At 38.0% G+C, this 14528-nt stretch overlaps 5 protein-coding genes across 5 annotated transcripts; 4 read left to right on the top strand and 1 right to left on the bottom strand.

Annotated features, from left to right (window-relative positions):
• The first annotated feature begins 8 nt into the window (after positions 1-8).
• LOC106374384 (thylakoid lumenal 17.9 kDa protein, chloroplastic) lies at positions 9-1161 on the top strand. Its single transcript, XM_013814427.3, has 4 exons — positions 9-400; positions 475-589; positions 655-724; positions 805-1161. Exons 1-4 carry the CDS (start codon positions 111-113, stop codon positions 1062-1064), a joined length of 735 nt encoding a protein of 244 aa, XP_013669881.2. The 5' UTR covers positions 9-110; the 3' UTR covers positions 1065-1161.
• A 709-nt stretch (positions 1162-1870) lies between these two features.
• Positions 1871-3000, top strand: LOC106375802 (protein transport protein Sec61 subunit gamma-1). Its single transcript, XM_013815799.3, has 3 exons — positions 1871-2080; positions 2307-2423; positions 2834-3000. The coding sequence occupies exons 1-2, from the start codon at positions 1987-1989 to the stop codon at positions 2420-2422; spliced, it is 210 nt and encodes a 69-aa protein (XP_013671253.1). The 5' UTR covers positions 1871-1986; the 3' UTR covers position 2423; positions 2834-3000.
• A 284-nt stretch (positions 3001-3284) lies between these two features.
• On the top strand, positions 3285-4662 carry LOC106375799 (probable methyltransferase At1g27930). Its single transcript, XM_013815798.3, has one exon. It carries the CDS (start codon positions 3598-3600, stop codon positions 4531-4533), a length of 936 nt encoding a protein of 311 aa, XP_013671252.2. The 5' UTR covers positions 3285-3597; the 3' UTR covers positions 4534-4662.
• A 130-nt stretch (positions 4663-4792) lies between these two features.
• On the bottom strand, positions 4793-6790 carry LOC106375798 (TITAN-like protein). The gene is made up of 5 exons (XM_013815797.3): positions 6452-6790; positions 6153-6279; positions 5812-6061; positions 5231-5703; positions 4793-5019 (listed from the first exon to the last, which is right to left on the bottom strand). The coding sequence occupies exons 1-5, from the start codon at positions 6736-6738 to the stop codon at positions 4996-4998; spliced, it is 1161 nt and encodes a 386-aa protein (XP_013671251.2). The 5' UTR covers positions 6739-6790; the 3' UTR covers positions 4793-4995.
• Positions 6791-8793: 2003 nt separating this feature from the next.
• On the top strand, positions 8794-11879 carry LOC106375797 (probable inactive purple acid phosphatase 24). The gene is made up of 11 exons (XM_013815796.3): positions 8794-9036; positions 9266-9357; positions 9439-9511; positions 9598-9717; positions 9808-9900; positions 9984-10113; positions 10193-10274; positions 10355-10487; positions 10559-10764; positions 10836-11271; positions 11344-11879. Exons 1-11 carry the CDS (start codon positions 8857-8859, stop codon positions 11650-11652), a joined length of 1854 nt encoding a protein of 617 aa, XP_013671250.2. The 5' UTR covers positions 8794-8856; the 3' UTR covers positions 11653-11879.
• Positions 11880-14528: the final 2649 nt, after the last annotated feature.

Genomic DNA, 14528 nt, shown 5'->3' with positions numbered 1-14528 from the left:
AGAGCACCGGATGATGAGGATACAGAAAGAAAATAACAATAAATTAAAATCTGCAAAGTGGAATATAATAAATATTTGGAGGAGCAGAGAGTAACAACGACCATACAAACATGACTCTGGTCGCCAATTTGCAACTCAAGATCCTCCTTCCGCAACGGCCGAGAAGCAGCAGCAGCACCAGCACCACCAAGCTCGTCTGTTCACTGAAAGACCCAACAGCACAACAACTCTCCTCCTCTACTACAATCTCTCTATTACCAAAGCTAATATCTTTCGCTCTTGCCCTATCTCTAAACTCCTCATCTGCCCCTGCCTTAGCCATTCCTTCTCTCTCCTCTTCTCAGCCTCTCACTACTCCTTTCACCCAATCCAAGTTCGTCCAGACAGGTCTTCTCAACGGGTTTGTTCCCCCTCATCTTTCATTCGTTGTGTTATCTCCTGATTGATTCTATGTTGTTTCTCTCATTTGTACAGCAAAATCAGACCTTGTCCTTCCTCAAACCCAGGATGTGTATCCACGAACCCAACCTCTTCTTCCTTTACATTTCCATTGACGATCCCAGAAACTGATACACAGGATCCAATCCAGGTCCTTTTTTTTTTTTAACAATTCAGGTCTTCTGAATTGGCTGTTTCTGATTCTTGTTTACACAGAAACTGAAGGAAGCAATAGCCAAAACCCAGAAGAACCCCAAGTTTGTGGTTATTGAAGATAAACCAGAAGGTAAAGCAAAGCATCTGTATAAATGTTTGGTTTTGAGTAAAAGATGATAACTTTAAAATAATGGATACAAAAAAATGCAGGGAGATATTTGGAGGCGGAGGTAGAAGGAGGAGGATTTAACCAAAGCAGAGATGTGATGGAGTTTTTGGTGAAGGGAGATGTGGTTGCTTACAGGTGTATGGCTACTAAAGTCACGTTTGTGTATCCTTTCACAACTGCTTTTGGAGACTCAAAGGGGCAAGAGGAGAGGATGAAGAAGCTCGTCGATGAGCTCGGTTGGTATGCTCCAACCTTTGACATGGAGGAATCTACTCTTAATGCCTTCCCTTATAACAATTAGATGCTTTACTTTTTAAGTTCATCACTTTACAAGTCGATACTGAGAGACGGTATGAGTTTCTTTTGAGAATTAAATAAAAAAGCTTTGAATGACCCTATACAATTGATGAGCTGGATGATGTTTGTTACACGACTTCTAAGTTCTAACTGTTATTTTTAGCATTGAAAAAGAATGTGGTGCAGTTCTCAACTCTGATCTCATGGTGACCTCAACATGAATAATTGAATATTCAATCACGATCTCATGTCAAAAGTAGACTCATGGTGTTTTACAACATCTGCATGAAGAGTCAACGTACAAGCAATTAAGATAACTCACGACAAAGCCTCTACGAACGTGAGAGCCTTTGCCTTCCTCGCCACATTGTCTTCGGTCAGGAAGCAACTGCCTCTATGCCTCTGTATACTGTATTTAATTATCTCTTGACTTATCAAGCTGACTCGAAGGAACATATCAAAATGCCTATCACTTCTAATGGCAAACTGAAAATAAACTATTTTGGAGAATAATATAATTTCTCTAGTATTGTTGGTGGATACAAAATGAATGAGACTAAAACCTTCGTCTTTGCTCTCATGTGAAAACATTTAGAGACTTATGTTGTTTTTCTTATTATCAGAATTGATAGATGCATCACAAAGTCAAACTTCTTTTCCCTCTCCTCTTTGACAAGCCCATAAAGATTGTTTACGTGGGCTTGGGCCCAGGCTCTGTACAGTTTTAACAATGCTTTGATGACATGGCTGACATTCATCGTCGTCTCGGCCTGTGATTGGCTATTCAATATCAATGTGACGTTATTTCTCTCTCCTGACTTCAGCCTTCATATATCAAACTTGTTTCTCTTCGTACCAATCCAGAAAATAAGAAAAGAAAAACACAAATTAAATAAAAAAAAAAAGAAAAAGTCAAAGAAATCGCCATGGATGCCATCGATTCAGTCGTAGATCCTCTAAGAGACTTTGCCAAGGACAGCATTCGCCTCGTTAAGCGTTGCCACAAACCAGATCGCAAAGGTAATTGAACGAGCTCGGTCTTTCCGTGTCTTTTAGATAGTTATGCATGAGCGATCTCTGTGTCTTTTAATCATCTGATCTATCGTTTTTTTAAATTGCGGATTGGAAGATCTGTATGTTTAATGGAGAGAGAGAGAGAGAGAGAGAGAGAGATCCTTGTTGCTGTTGTTGTTGTCCATTATGAGGAAGATTTGTCTGATTATTTGTGTTTCTTTTTGGTTGTAAGAATTCACGAAAGTGGCGGTCCGTACAGCTATTGGGTTTGTAGTGATGGGATTCGTGGGATTCTTTGTGAAGCTCATCTTTATTCCTATCAACAACATCATCGTCGGTGCTACTTAAGGTGAATCCTCTTCACCCCCTTTCTTCTTTCTTTTGCTTCAAATGGACACATGCTTCAATTTAAAAGTATATAAACTAAGATGTATATGACATTGACTTAAGCGTTTATGCAACTGCTGGTTTGGTTCAAGTATTGATGATATATATAGTCTTCTAAATTTGGTTGTCATTTCATCGTCCAGTCAAGTAATCTAAAATACTGATAGAACACTCTGTGATTCGATCATGACCATTGTATTTAGCATGTCAAGGGAATATGAGTAACCGAAGAAGATATTTGAATGATATCTAACTGTTGTTTAGATAAAAATTGGGAATTACCAAATTAGAAGTGGATTAGATTTTGCATTATTGTGCTTGTATCATTTTTGGGGTTTACTCTTAATATTGTTTGGTGTGGTGTGTTTGCAGATCCAGGGAGAGGATGGAGAAGGGTAGTAGTTAAAAGCTTTTGTTGTTTCAAGAAGACATTCACTTCTTCTTTTTTTTTTTTGGGTTCAGATGCTCGAAAGAAAGAGTAAAACTTTTGTTACAAATTGCAGAATTCTGTTTAATATATGTCACTGTTTTTATTTTTACTTGGGTGTTGGAAATTGCATGGTATTTGTGAATGTGGGAGAGGCAAGGCTAACTCTTACTTATGGTGACGAATAAAATCTCCAACGGCGTATTCTGTAACACTTTTGCCTCCGATTCAACCCATAACTCAACTCCAAGAATTTCACATAAACAACCAACAACCAATTCACCAAATATGTTCCAGATGCATGCTTATTCACTCGACAATGACAAACACATCGTAAGATGATTGATTGTTGCCTCCACAACTTTTATGAGCGAGGGCGTCAAACACGGGCTCTATGTTTGAATCATCAACGTCCACGCTGTCACTCAACTTTTGACCAAAATCTTTGCCACTCCCATGATATGACAAATAAACAATCATAAGATAATGATTTGATATTAGGTAAACCCGAACTAACATAGCAAATGACATGACAACAAAGAAAAAAAAAAGAAAAAGAAGAGAGAATCTTGGAATATAAGCAAGGCGACCTTTCCTTGTTATTCACTCGAAGTTGACACGTAACTCTTAATCATATAAAACCACAAAGATTGAAACACCATTAAGCAAAACTTTTTTGAAAACTCATGATATTGAGTACAAGGTGATAATGCCTCCACAACTTCATCAATCTTCACTTCACATTCTCAACCCTCTACTCAGATTCTCACCTCCTTCCTCCCCTGATAATCCCAAACATCAGAAAGAATCAAAGTTCACAATGCCAAAGCTCACTGTTCGTAAACTCATACCTCTTCTTATCTTCATCCTTACAAGCTTCTCTGTTCTTCGACTCCTCCGTATCTCATTAAAGTCTTCATCCCCTGCGTCTCGACCCTTCTCTTCAACCACATTTCGGTTGAGTCCCTCTGAGTCCAGTCAGCAGATCAAGGCTAACGCGAGCCAGAGCGCTCTCACGGAAAAGGAACTCAAGCTCTTATCAGACACCATTGCTCTTAGATCCCTTTGCAACGTTCTAGTTTTCGGGTTTGCACATCAATACCTCATGCTATCTTCATTAAACACAAGAGGCATCACCGTTATTATAGACGATGAACCTTCAAAGATAACGACACCAAACAACACAAGAGTCTATAGCTTGAAATATGATCAGATGGAAGTCAAGAACACTTACAAGCTGCTTCGACATGCCCGGTCTAACCCCGCATGCGCACCAAATATGAATCATCTCCATCAAGACTCATCAGACTGCAAGTTGAAACTGAAGGATTTGCCACAGGAAGTACACAACACCAAATGGGATGTGATCGTCGTCGATGGGCCACGTGGGGATGACTTAGAGGCGCCAGGTAGGATGGGGAGTATATACACCGCAGCTGTGTTAGCAAGAAGAGGAAGCAGTAACTCAACAACAGATGTTTTAGTGCATGATGTGCAAAGGACTGCTGAGAAGTGGTTCTCCTGGGAGTTCTTGTGCCAAGAGAATCAGGTTTCAGCTAAAGGAAACTTGTGGAAGTTTCGGATAAATGGTCAATCAAATACATCTAGGTTTTGCTCACCAGAAACATCCCTGGTCAGATATTAGCAAAAGAATTTTACATCTAGTTTAAGAGCAAGCTTGTTGCTCCCTCAGTTAAACACACTACTGCGTCTTTATCTCAGTACAGTGTTGAAAATCATCTTTTCAAATAAGCATTTCAATGTTGAGTAGCAATCAGAGTTTTTCTGGACAAATGTCATTCCAACTACAGTATGTGTCCAAGTAGAATCACAACATGGGAAGATACATTTTTTTACTTACATGAAAAACCCAAATGAAGATTATAGATAGTAGAAGAAAGGCGTTTCTCTATGATAATATTATTATTACTGCATAAGATTCCAGTACAAAAGAAAAAAATGTATCCATTTTCTTACACTACTTCAAAGGAGTATCCATGATCACATGCCTCTAAAATTCTTTCAGAGCTCGACAAGAAAAGAGGGTTATAAATTTTCAACATGAATGATCCGTACTTGTTTCCATTTTGAATGTCAGCCACAACCATCACTCACCACTCTTCATTGCTCGCTGCAATGGCAATAAATATACGGAAGTAAGGTCACTGAGATGTACTTCTCCAAGTAGACGTCAATAACAGTAACTAACAAAGCAATACTTATCTATCTACTTGTGAGTAAATGAGGATTTTAAAAGGAAGACGGCACAACTATGACTTAAAGAGATATCAATCAGAACAAATAAGGCATCTGCAGTTTAGTATTATAAATGTAAAACATACCGCTCGTTTGCTAACGTATGGTTGTATCTGGACTGGTTCTTCTGATTCCACTGAGATGCTTTCAGTTTTGACTAACTTCCGTTCTTCTGATTCCATAGAGATGCTTTCAGCTGTGACAACTAACTTCCGTTTTTCCTTCTCAAATTCTTTTCTAGAATCTTTACGAGTGCCTGATTGCCAAACTCGACCAAAGTTAGGAAGCCAGTCTGCATCAGTGTTGATATTCACTGCTAGTCCTCTCTTCTCCATCTCCATCTCAATCTTTCTCCTTTCAGCCCATGCAGCGCCAACCCTATGAGGGTTCAGCTTACTAGTAGTCTTTGCAGGAAGCTTTTCCTGAACTTTGGTAATGTCTGATTGGTTGTAGATATTCCCACCATTTGGATTAAGCCACGGAGGGGGAGCTCCAGTGTGAACGTTCCCGGTAGAGTCCCCGTAAAGTGAAGAAGAATTGCTAGTCATTCCAATCACACCTGACAAGGAGACAAACAAAAGAAGAGTAACTAGTGCATATCATATCTGCTACATTGATGAGACCTAGAAGATGAAGCAGTCATCATGAAAATCAAGCAGACACCTACCTGGAGGGAGATGGGAAGCATCCACGTTCAGATGTGAACCATAATGTGTAACTCCTGAATGTGATATCTGATACTCATTCGTATTATACAGTAAAGGCTTAACATCATTTAAATCATTTGGATTAATATAGTGCGTTTGAACTTTTTCAGTTCTTTCAAACTCAAGTTTATTATTGTGGATATCACTAGAAAGCTGTCCTCTGCAAGAAGATGCATCTTTGTTTCCCAATGCCGTGCATTTTCTCACCCACTGCATCCCCCATAAACAGAGTTTCACCACATAACTCAACAAAATATAATCTTCAAGGTTACACATAAAGGTATAGTCTTCAAGGACTTACCTTAGCTACATCAGCATCTGAGATTTTGAAATCGTCAGCGCAATCCATCGATGGGCCATGTTTCCAGAGAAACTGCTTGACATTCTTGTGATGTTCGGAGCTCGCAAAGTGATTGATTGCCTTTGAACTGATACAAACAAAACATTATATATGTGCAGAAAAAGGATGAAGCTTTTGTTAGTCTCCTTCTATAAGATACAATCAAAGTTTTATAGCACAGTTAACTCTATCAACAACAACTATTCTCTCCCTCACTACAAATCGAACGAAACCAGACTCAAATCAAGGGAGTGTCATACCATGCAAAGGAGCTGCCGAGCTCGACGATGTCCTCATCGCAGAAGACGCACCAAACACGGTTTTGAGACTCCTCTTGTGGCCTTAGAAAGCTAGGGTTTTTGAGGAAGAATCTGACGTCGGCTATTTTGGATCGGAATCGATTGAGGAAAGCTGAGAGGAGCTCTTTGTGGCGAGGGAAGTACTTGTGGCGCGGGCCTTGGTCGTGATGGAATCGGCACACCTTGCAGAGCTCGAATTCGCTCTTCTTTGAGGGTTTCTTCTTCGCCTTCGTCTTCTTCTCTTCCATCGAGTTCTTATTTTAACACAGAAAAAGAAAATTATTATTTTGGGACTCTTAGGCAACGGTTTGAATCAAAACTGTTCGGTTCAGTTATAATCAAACCGGATTTTCATTCACCCGCGTAAAATTCCACGGTTAGAAAAAAAACTCAAGCAATATCCCTGGTAAAATCAACGACTTGTGTAGAGGTCCTAGAGGATGAAATAATATTATTCTGGTTAATATTCCTATTCACATATAAACGATGATAATGATTCAAATTATATTATTCATGTAGATAATGATTCAAATTTAGATGAGAATATATACACGATCTTTACAATGGCTTATAGATAAATTATAGATTGTAGTAATTTTTAAATATCTTAGTATAACACTAAACAGTTATTTTATCATAAAAATAGCTTACAATAATCAAAATGATCAAAATAGATTTACTATAGAAGTAAATACATTTATGCACATAGATTTAATTAATCTAGATTTAGAGTTTATAAGAATAATTTAAAAAATAATAATTTTTAGATTCAGAAAAATTAATTCTTTCAAAAACAAATTGAAAAAAGATCGAAAATTTTTGAATACTAAATAAAGTTTTTCTCGGAAATATTTGTTTTATTCAATTATTTAGTCATATCTATAGAATAATAGTATGATTGTCGTTTACTTTTTAATAAAGTAAATGAAACGTTATTTTTCTTCTTGTGTGTTTCTTGGTCACAAAAAAAACAAATTTTAAATTCTTTTAACAAATTTTTATGATAAAATTTAATATATAGTTGATTTTATTTTTAAGAAATTAACAAATATATATATATATGTTATTTAGTTTTGCGATCAATACTCACATATCTTATGTTTCTTCTAAGATCTTTCAGTAGAAAATATATTTAGATAGCTCCACATTGGTTGACAAAATAAAATAAGTCAACATTGTTTTTCCCTTTTGCTAAAATCTAAATCTTAATGTGAATTTTGAATATAATTCAACCAGAATATATGATTTGATCCTCAAGCCAAGTCGGTTGTTGATTAAGCCAAGTCGGTTGTTGATTTTTACCAGGAATATTGCTAGACATTGTTGATAGTGTTAGCTATGAATATTTCTTATAAGTGTCAACAAATGTTTTTTATTATAAATATCTCCTCACGGTTTTCTCTATTGATAACCAAATATTTCTTATCAATTATAGGAACAAACATTACAGAATTGCAAAGTTGTATTAGTTATACATGTTCTAATTGTATCAACTAGTATTAATTACATATTTTAACTGTATCAGTTAAATTAATTATATGTATTTTAGTTGTACCAATTATATTAGTTATATGCTTTTGAGTTATACTAATTATACTGTATCGAGTTGTAATAGTAATACTTTGTGTTTTTTATTGTTGCGAATCTTGTATATTAAAGACAAAATTTGATTTTAGATAAGATAAAATAAATTGAGTGATAATGTGTTAATCAATTTGTGATACATTTTAAAAAAAAAAACAAAAAGTTTGAAGAACTTTTTTAATTTCAATTTGGATTAGAGATGGAGAAATGTTGATAAAAATGGAGGATTCAAAATCTAAATTTAAGTTATAAATTGGGTCAAGAATCAGGTTAGTGGGTTGGATTCATGTAATATTAGATATGAATGATATGAGTTAGTAAATATGTTTAGTTACTTAATCTTTTTAGACATTTAACTTACTTTTTAAATTAAATTAGGTGATTTTTCTGTGCTCTCATGCATAGATATAAATAATCATTAAGTAAATATATTATAATAGCTATTTTTAAATTAAAATTTAAATGTTAAATAAAAACAAAGCACAAAAGTTAAAACTATACATGTAGTACTAACTTATTTTTCAACGATTTCAGTTTAAAAATAAAATTTAGTGTGATAATAATATATAGTTGACTTTATTTAAAAATAAAATTTAACACAAATTCTTATTATATACTATTTAGATTTAGATAACTACACAATAATTACAAAATATAATAAGTTGAAAAACAAAATCTCAACAGTATTGACAGTTAGATATGAAAAATTCTGAAAAGATTCCTAAACCCTTACTGTTATAAATATCTCGCATAGTTTCACTTCGATTCACAACAAATCAACGATGCCTAAGGTTTTATTTGTGCTTCTCTGTTTGGTCGGACTTCTGAGTTCGAGATGTTCGGGTGACGCCAGCAATGGACGAGGAGATCAGCCTTTAGCTCAGATTAATATCTATAAAGCAAGCCTCGCTTTGGACACTTCTGTCCATATTCATGCTTCTCCTCAAGTTCTTGGTTTAAAGGTTCTGTTTTATATCCAATTTTTCTCGATCTTGTCTGATTCTAGTATTCATTTGTATATATAATAGTATAGAAAAAGATACGATTGTTAATGCTAGATTTCTGTATGATAATCAGAGATTAGCCGTTTTAAACGAAATAATATTGTGTTCTTGATCTCACCCAAGTGTGTCAAGAACCAAACTTTCTAATTGATTTGGTTTTGATGACAAATCTTGTTTTGATATACAGGGTGAAGATACTGAATGGGTGGACGTTGCAATCTCCAACCCCAAGCACTCTTCAAACGATTGGATCGCAGTTTTCTCTCCAGCAAAATTCGAGTAAATTTTATCTTTTATCCAGTGTTTTTATTTTGATTGTTGTTATTAAGGGATTGTTATTTAACTAGTCTTTGATGCTAGCTCATCTACCTGTTGGCCTTGGCAACCACAAACTAAGGAGAAGTCTCCTTACCTTTGCTCATCTCCTATCAAGGTTTGTTTTTTTTTTCTAATTATCTATTGACCCTGTGGTTTCTATATTTGATCTCAGGATTAACATTCGTTTTTTCTATTTATCAGTACACGTATATGAGGAATTATCCGGAGTATACAAAGTCTGGGAACGCGATTGTGAAGTTGCAGATAATAAACCAGAGAGCTGATGTCTCATTTGCACTGTTTTCTGGGAGTCTTGACCAGGTAAGTTGACTGATGTAGTTTCCTCTGCTTAGTATTATATTTTATATGCAATATCAAGTGGACTTATTGATCTTTTTTGAATGGCTACAGCCAGTACTTCTCGGGGTTTCGAATCCTGTAGCTTTTGTTAATCCTAAAGCACCTGTCTACCCACGTCTTGCTTTAGGCAAGAGTTGGGACGAGGTAAGCTTTTAGTTTCACTTCATAAAGATTCACACTTTGAAATGGTTAGCAGCTTTATTTGGTATCTCTTAATCTTTTGATAGATGACTGTAACATGGACGAGTGGGTACAACATAAATGAGGCTGTTCCGTTCATTGAATGGAGTTCTAAGGGACTCCCAGCTAGAAGATCACCTGCTGGAACCATTACCTTCAACAGAAACAGCATGTGTGGTATGTCTTTGGTTTGGTTTCTTCATCTGGATATATTCTAGAGATTTGATTTTTTTGCGTACATGTGATATTTACATAGGTGAACCTGCTCGTGGTGTTGGTTGGCGTGATCCTGGTTTCTTCCATACCTCTTTCTTGAAAGAACTTTGGCCCAACCGCGAGTACGTCATCTGTTATCTGCCTTTCATATAAACCAAGAGTACTAAGATAGTTTTGTAACTTGCAACCCTTTGGTTTTCAGATACACATACAGGCTAGGCCATGACTTGTTCAACGGTTCGACAATTTGGAGCAAGAACTACACTTTTGTTTCCTCTCCTTTTCCTGGACAAGACTCGTTACAACGGGTCATAATATTTGGTGACATGGGGAAGGTAACTATCTTGTACTAAAGGACTATCATTATCTCAAATGGTCACTTACTTACATTGAGATATGTTTTCAGGGAGAGCGAGATGGCTCGAACGAATATAATGATTACCAGCCTGGTTCCCTCAACACAACTGACCAGCTCATCAAGGACTTGAAGAACATTGACATTGTTTTCCATATTGGAGACATCACTTACTCAAACGGGTATCTCTCCCAGTGGGATCAGTTCACAGCTCAAGTTGAGCCTGTGGCCTCTAAGGTTCCATACATGATTGCAAGGTTAGTCAATAAGAACAGCTTCATTGTGCTTCTTACAGTGGGTTAAAAGTTACTTTATGTTTCACTTGCAGTGGCAACCACGAGCGTGATTGGCCAGACACAGGATCATTCTACGCCGGTCTAGACTCTGGAGGAGAGTGTGGTGTTCCCGCAGAGACCATGTTCTACTTTCCTGCTGAGAACCGAGCTAAGTTCTGGTACGCTGCAGACTATGGAATGTTCCGGTTCTGTGTAGCGGACAGTGAACACGACTGGAGAGAAGGCACGGAGCAATACAAATTCATAGAGCATTGCCTTGCAACTGTTGACAGAAAGACACAGCCTTGGCTCATCTTTATCGCTCATCGCGTCCTCGGTTACTCCTCCAATGATTGGTACGGCAAAGAAGGAACCTTTGAAGAGCCTATGGGGAGAGAAAGCCTTCAGAAACTGTGGCAGAAGTACAAAGTAGACATCGCTTTCTACGGACATGTGCACAACTATGAACGAACATGTCCCATTTACCAGGTTTGATCACCATCATTATTTAATACTCTTATTATCAATGTACCTTTGTCTCTGAGTTGTTTTCTATTGCAGAGTCAATGTGTGAACAACGGTAAGAAGGATCACTACTCAGGGACCTTCCAAGGAACCATTCACGTTGTTGTTGGTGGTGCAGGAAGTCACTTGTCTCCGTTTAGCTCGCTGACTCCTAAATGGTCTTTGGTTCAAGACTATGACTATGGGTTTGTGAAGTTGACTGCTTCAGATCACTCAAACCTTCTCTTTGAGTACAAGAAGAGCAGCAACGGCCAAGTGCATGACTCATTCAAGATCTCTAGAGATTACAAAGATGTTTTGGCTTGTACTCACGATAGCTGCGAGCCCACCACATCAGCTTCGTGATTTTTCTTTTTTACTTAGCATGCATAGGATCTTTCTGGTTTTCATTTTATTTTTCTAGACAGGTTTTACACAAGGACTTTTTATTTCTTAAATTGCAGAGATTTGTTTTTTAAACAAAGGCAATATAAAGTATTAGATTTCATCACATTTTCATGTAACACCACACTATTTCTATTCATAAGCATTACGTGTGAGAAGCCAAAAGGTGGCTACAGTTCCAGTTTTTATTGCTTCTCTATGTTTGCACAAACACAACACAGAGAACACAGAGTCCAAACCGTGTTCTTTCTCTTCAGTTGCACATCTCTACCCGAGGGGACTTGTCTTGTTGGTTCTCATGTGAAATCATTGATGCGTGATCTTCAACTTTGAGGGGAGAATGTCTGGTCATGTATAGAAACATGCATGTCCTTCCAGAAAGCATTATGCAAAGAAAGGGAGTACCAACCTAATAATTTAGAAGAATCAGTGATAAATATAGGAGCAATCCTCAACAAAAATCACCAAGTTAAACCATAACCCAGAAACGAAAACATGGTTAAGAAAGAGCTGAAAACTATGATCATGGTCCAGACTCACTAAACGAGGATTAACTAGTAATTCCTCATGTGCAAGGCTAAGATGTACCTCAAATTCTATAGGAACCTGCGACTTCATACTAAGAGATACGACGGCAAGTGAAATGCTGTGCAAGATCACAAAGTACAGTGGTGTAGCTGTTCTAGTGGTCAGAGGAAACAATGGATCTGTGCTGCATAACGGACAAGTTGTCGAGATGAATTTCGAATGTACGCTACTGTCTCGTGACGAAGTAATTTTTGGTGCAAGACCATCCATACCAAGCCGAGTTAGTGCCTCCACAACTGAAACACACTCCTCTTCCTTCCCCTCACCAGTCTTCAACTCATCTTTCTCGGCATAGCTGATCTCTTCAACTACCCAAATCAACTTCGACAGATGAAACAACTTGTGATTGTTAGGCTTGGAGCCTTTATTCTTATCTTTCTTAAACTTCTTTTTCAGCGCCCTTTTCTTCTGAAAGAACTGAACTGATGTGACACTGGCACTGATATGAGGCTTCAGGAGATCATACAAAGCCTTCCTCTCACCATTAGAAGGGTCTAACCCACTAGTCTCTTTGTAGTCCATGATCCCTTGTAACAAAGCAATCTCATCTTCCTCGGACCAAATTCGCTGGAAACAGGTTGCCTTGGTCTCGCCATCAGAAACTGAAGCTCTCTAAGCGAAATGCTGAAGCAATCTCGCTGGAAACAGGTTGCCTTTCACAACCAATCTAGCCTTGTGTCGAGGTGGCAAATTGTCGTCCTCATGCTTAATTCTGTACACCCACTTATTAAGCAGAGTCTTCTTTCGCTTAGGAAATTCCACCAACTCAAAAGTATGGTTCTCCTCAAAAGAATCCATCTCCTCATCCATGGCTCCAAACCACATATCCTTGTGTTCATCCTCCAAAGCTTCATCATAGCTTTCAGGCTCTCCCCCATCAGTAAGTAATACATACTCACTAGGATCATACATTGTCGACGGTTTAAGACCTCTCTCGGATCTTCTTACAACAATAGGTTGGTTCTCAGCAGCTGGTGTCTCACCATGATCACCACTACCATCTTCATGTGCGGGAGCATCTGCACTGAGTGTATTATCATGAACCTCAACCTCACTGTGGACCGATGTAGAAGGAGTAGTCTCTAAATCAATCAAAATCTCATAAACCTGAGCTGGAATTTTGGACTTGTCAATGTCTTTAATCGTTTGATCTTCCATGAACACAACATCTCTGCTCCTTACGAGCTTCCTTTCAACGGGATCATAAAATCTGTATCCGAACTCATCCTGACCATAACCGATGAACACACACTGCTGTGACTTCATCTCAAGCTTCGATCTCTCATCCTAGGGAATATGAACAAATGCCTTACACCCAAAGACCCTCAAGTGACTGTAAGAGACATCCTTACCAGTCCAAACCCTCACTGGAATATCACCATCCAATGGAGCACTCAGTGATAAATTCAGCACATGAACCACTGTGTTCAAAGCTTCTCCCCAGAAAGTCATCGATAAGCCTGACTGTGAGATCAAACTTCTCATCCTCTCGACAATCGTCATGTTCATCCTTTCAGCCAACCCATTCAACTGTGGAGTCTTAGGTGGCGTGAACTGATGCCTTATTCCATGCTCTTTGCAATAAGCATCAAATGATCCAGAATACTCTCCACCATTATCATTGCGGATACACTTCAGCTTCTTCCCCGTTTGTCTCTCAACCAACGCCACAAAATGCTTGAAATATCCCAGCACCTGATCCTTCGTCCTCATAGGAAATACCCACAACTTCCTTGAATGATCATCAATGAAAGTCACAAAATATGATGCGCCGCCAAGAGATCTTGTCCTCATTGGACCACACACATCTGAATGTACCAAATCCAGTACCTCGGGTTTCCTAGAAGGCGCAGAGGACTTGAAAGACACCCTGTGTTGTTTTCCCGCAAAGCAATGCGAACACTTCTGCAGGTGCAAACCAGAGATTCCTAGAATCACCTCATTCTTAGACAACACATACATTCCGTTCTCACTCATGTGACCGAGTCTCTTATGCCATAACTCCATGGCACCATCATTCTCCATCGCATTAACAGCGTCTTGAGAGACCTTAGCCTGCATCCAATAGAAAGATGAAGACTTCTCACCTCGAGCCACAATCAAAGAACCGTGAGAGAGCTTCCATTTACCACCACCGTGCAAACTGAAATAACCCTCATCATCAAGTCTTCCCGTTGATATCAGATTCATCCTAATATCAGGGACATGCTTAACATCCTTAAGCACCAACCTAGTCCCAAGACTAGTCT

The sequence above is a fragment of the Brassica napus genome, chromosome C1 (genome assembly GCF_020379485.1).
Source record: "Brassica napus cultivar Da-Ae chromosome C1, Da-Ae, whole genome shotgun sequence".
Taxonomy (NCBI): Eukaryota; Viridiplantae; Streptophyta; class Magnoliopsida; order Brassicales; family Brassicaceae; genus Brassica; species Brassica napus.
Note: the sequence above shows the minus strand (reverse complement) of the source record. Positions and strands in the feature narration are given on the sequence as shown.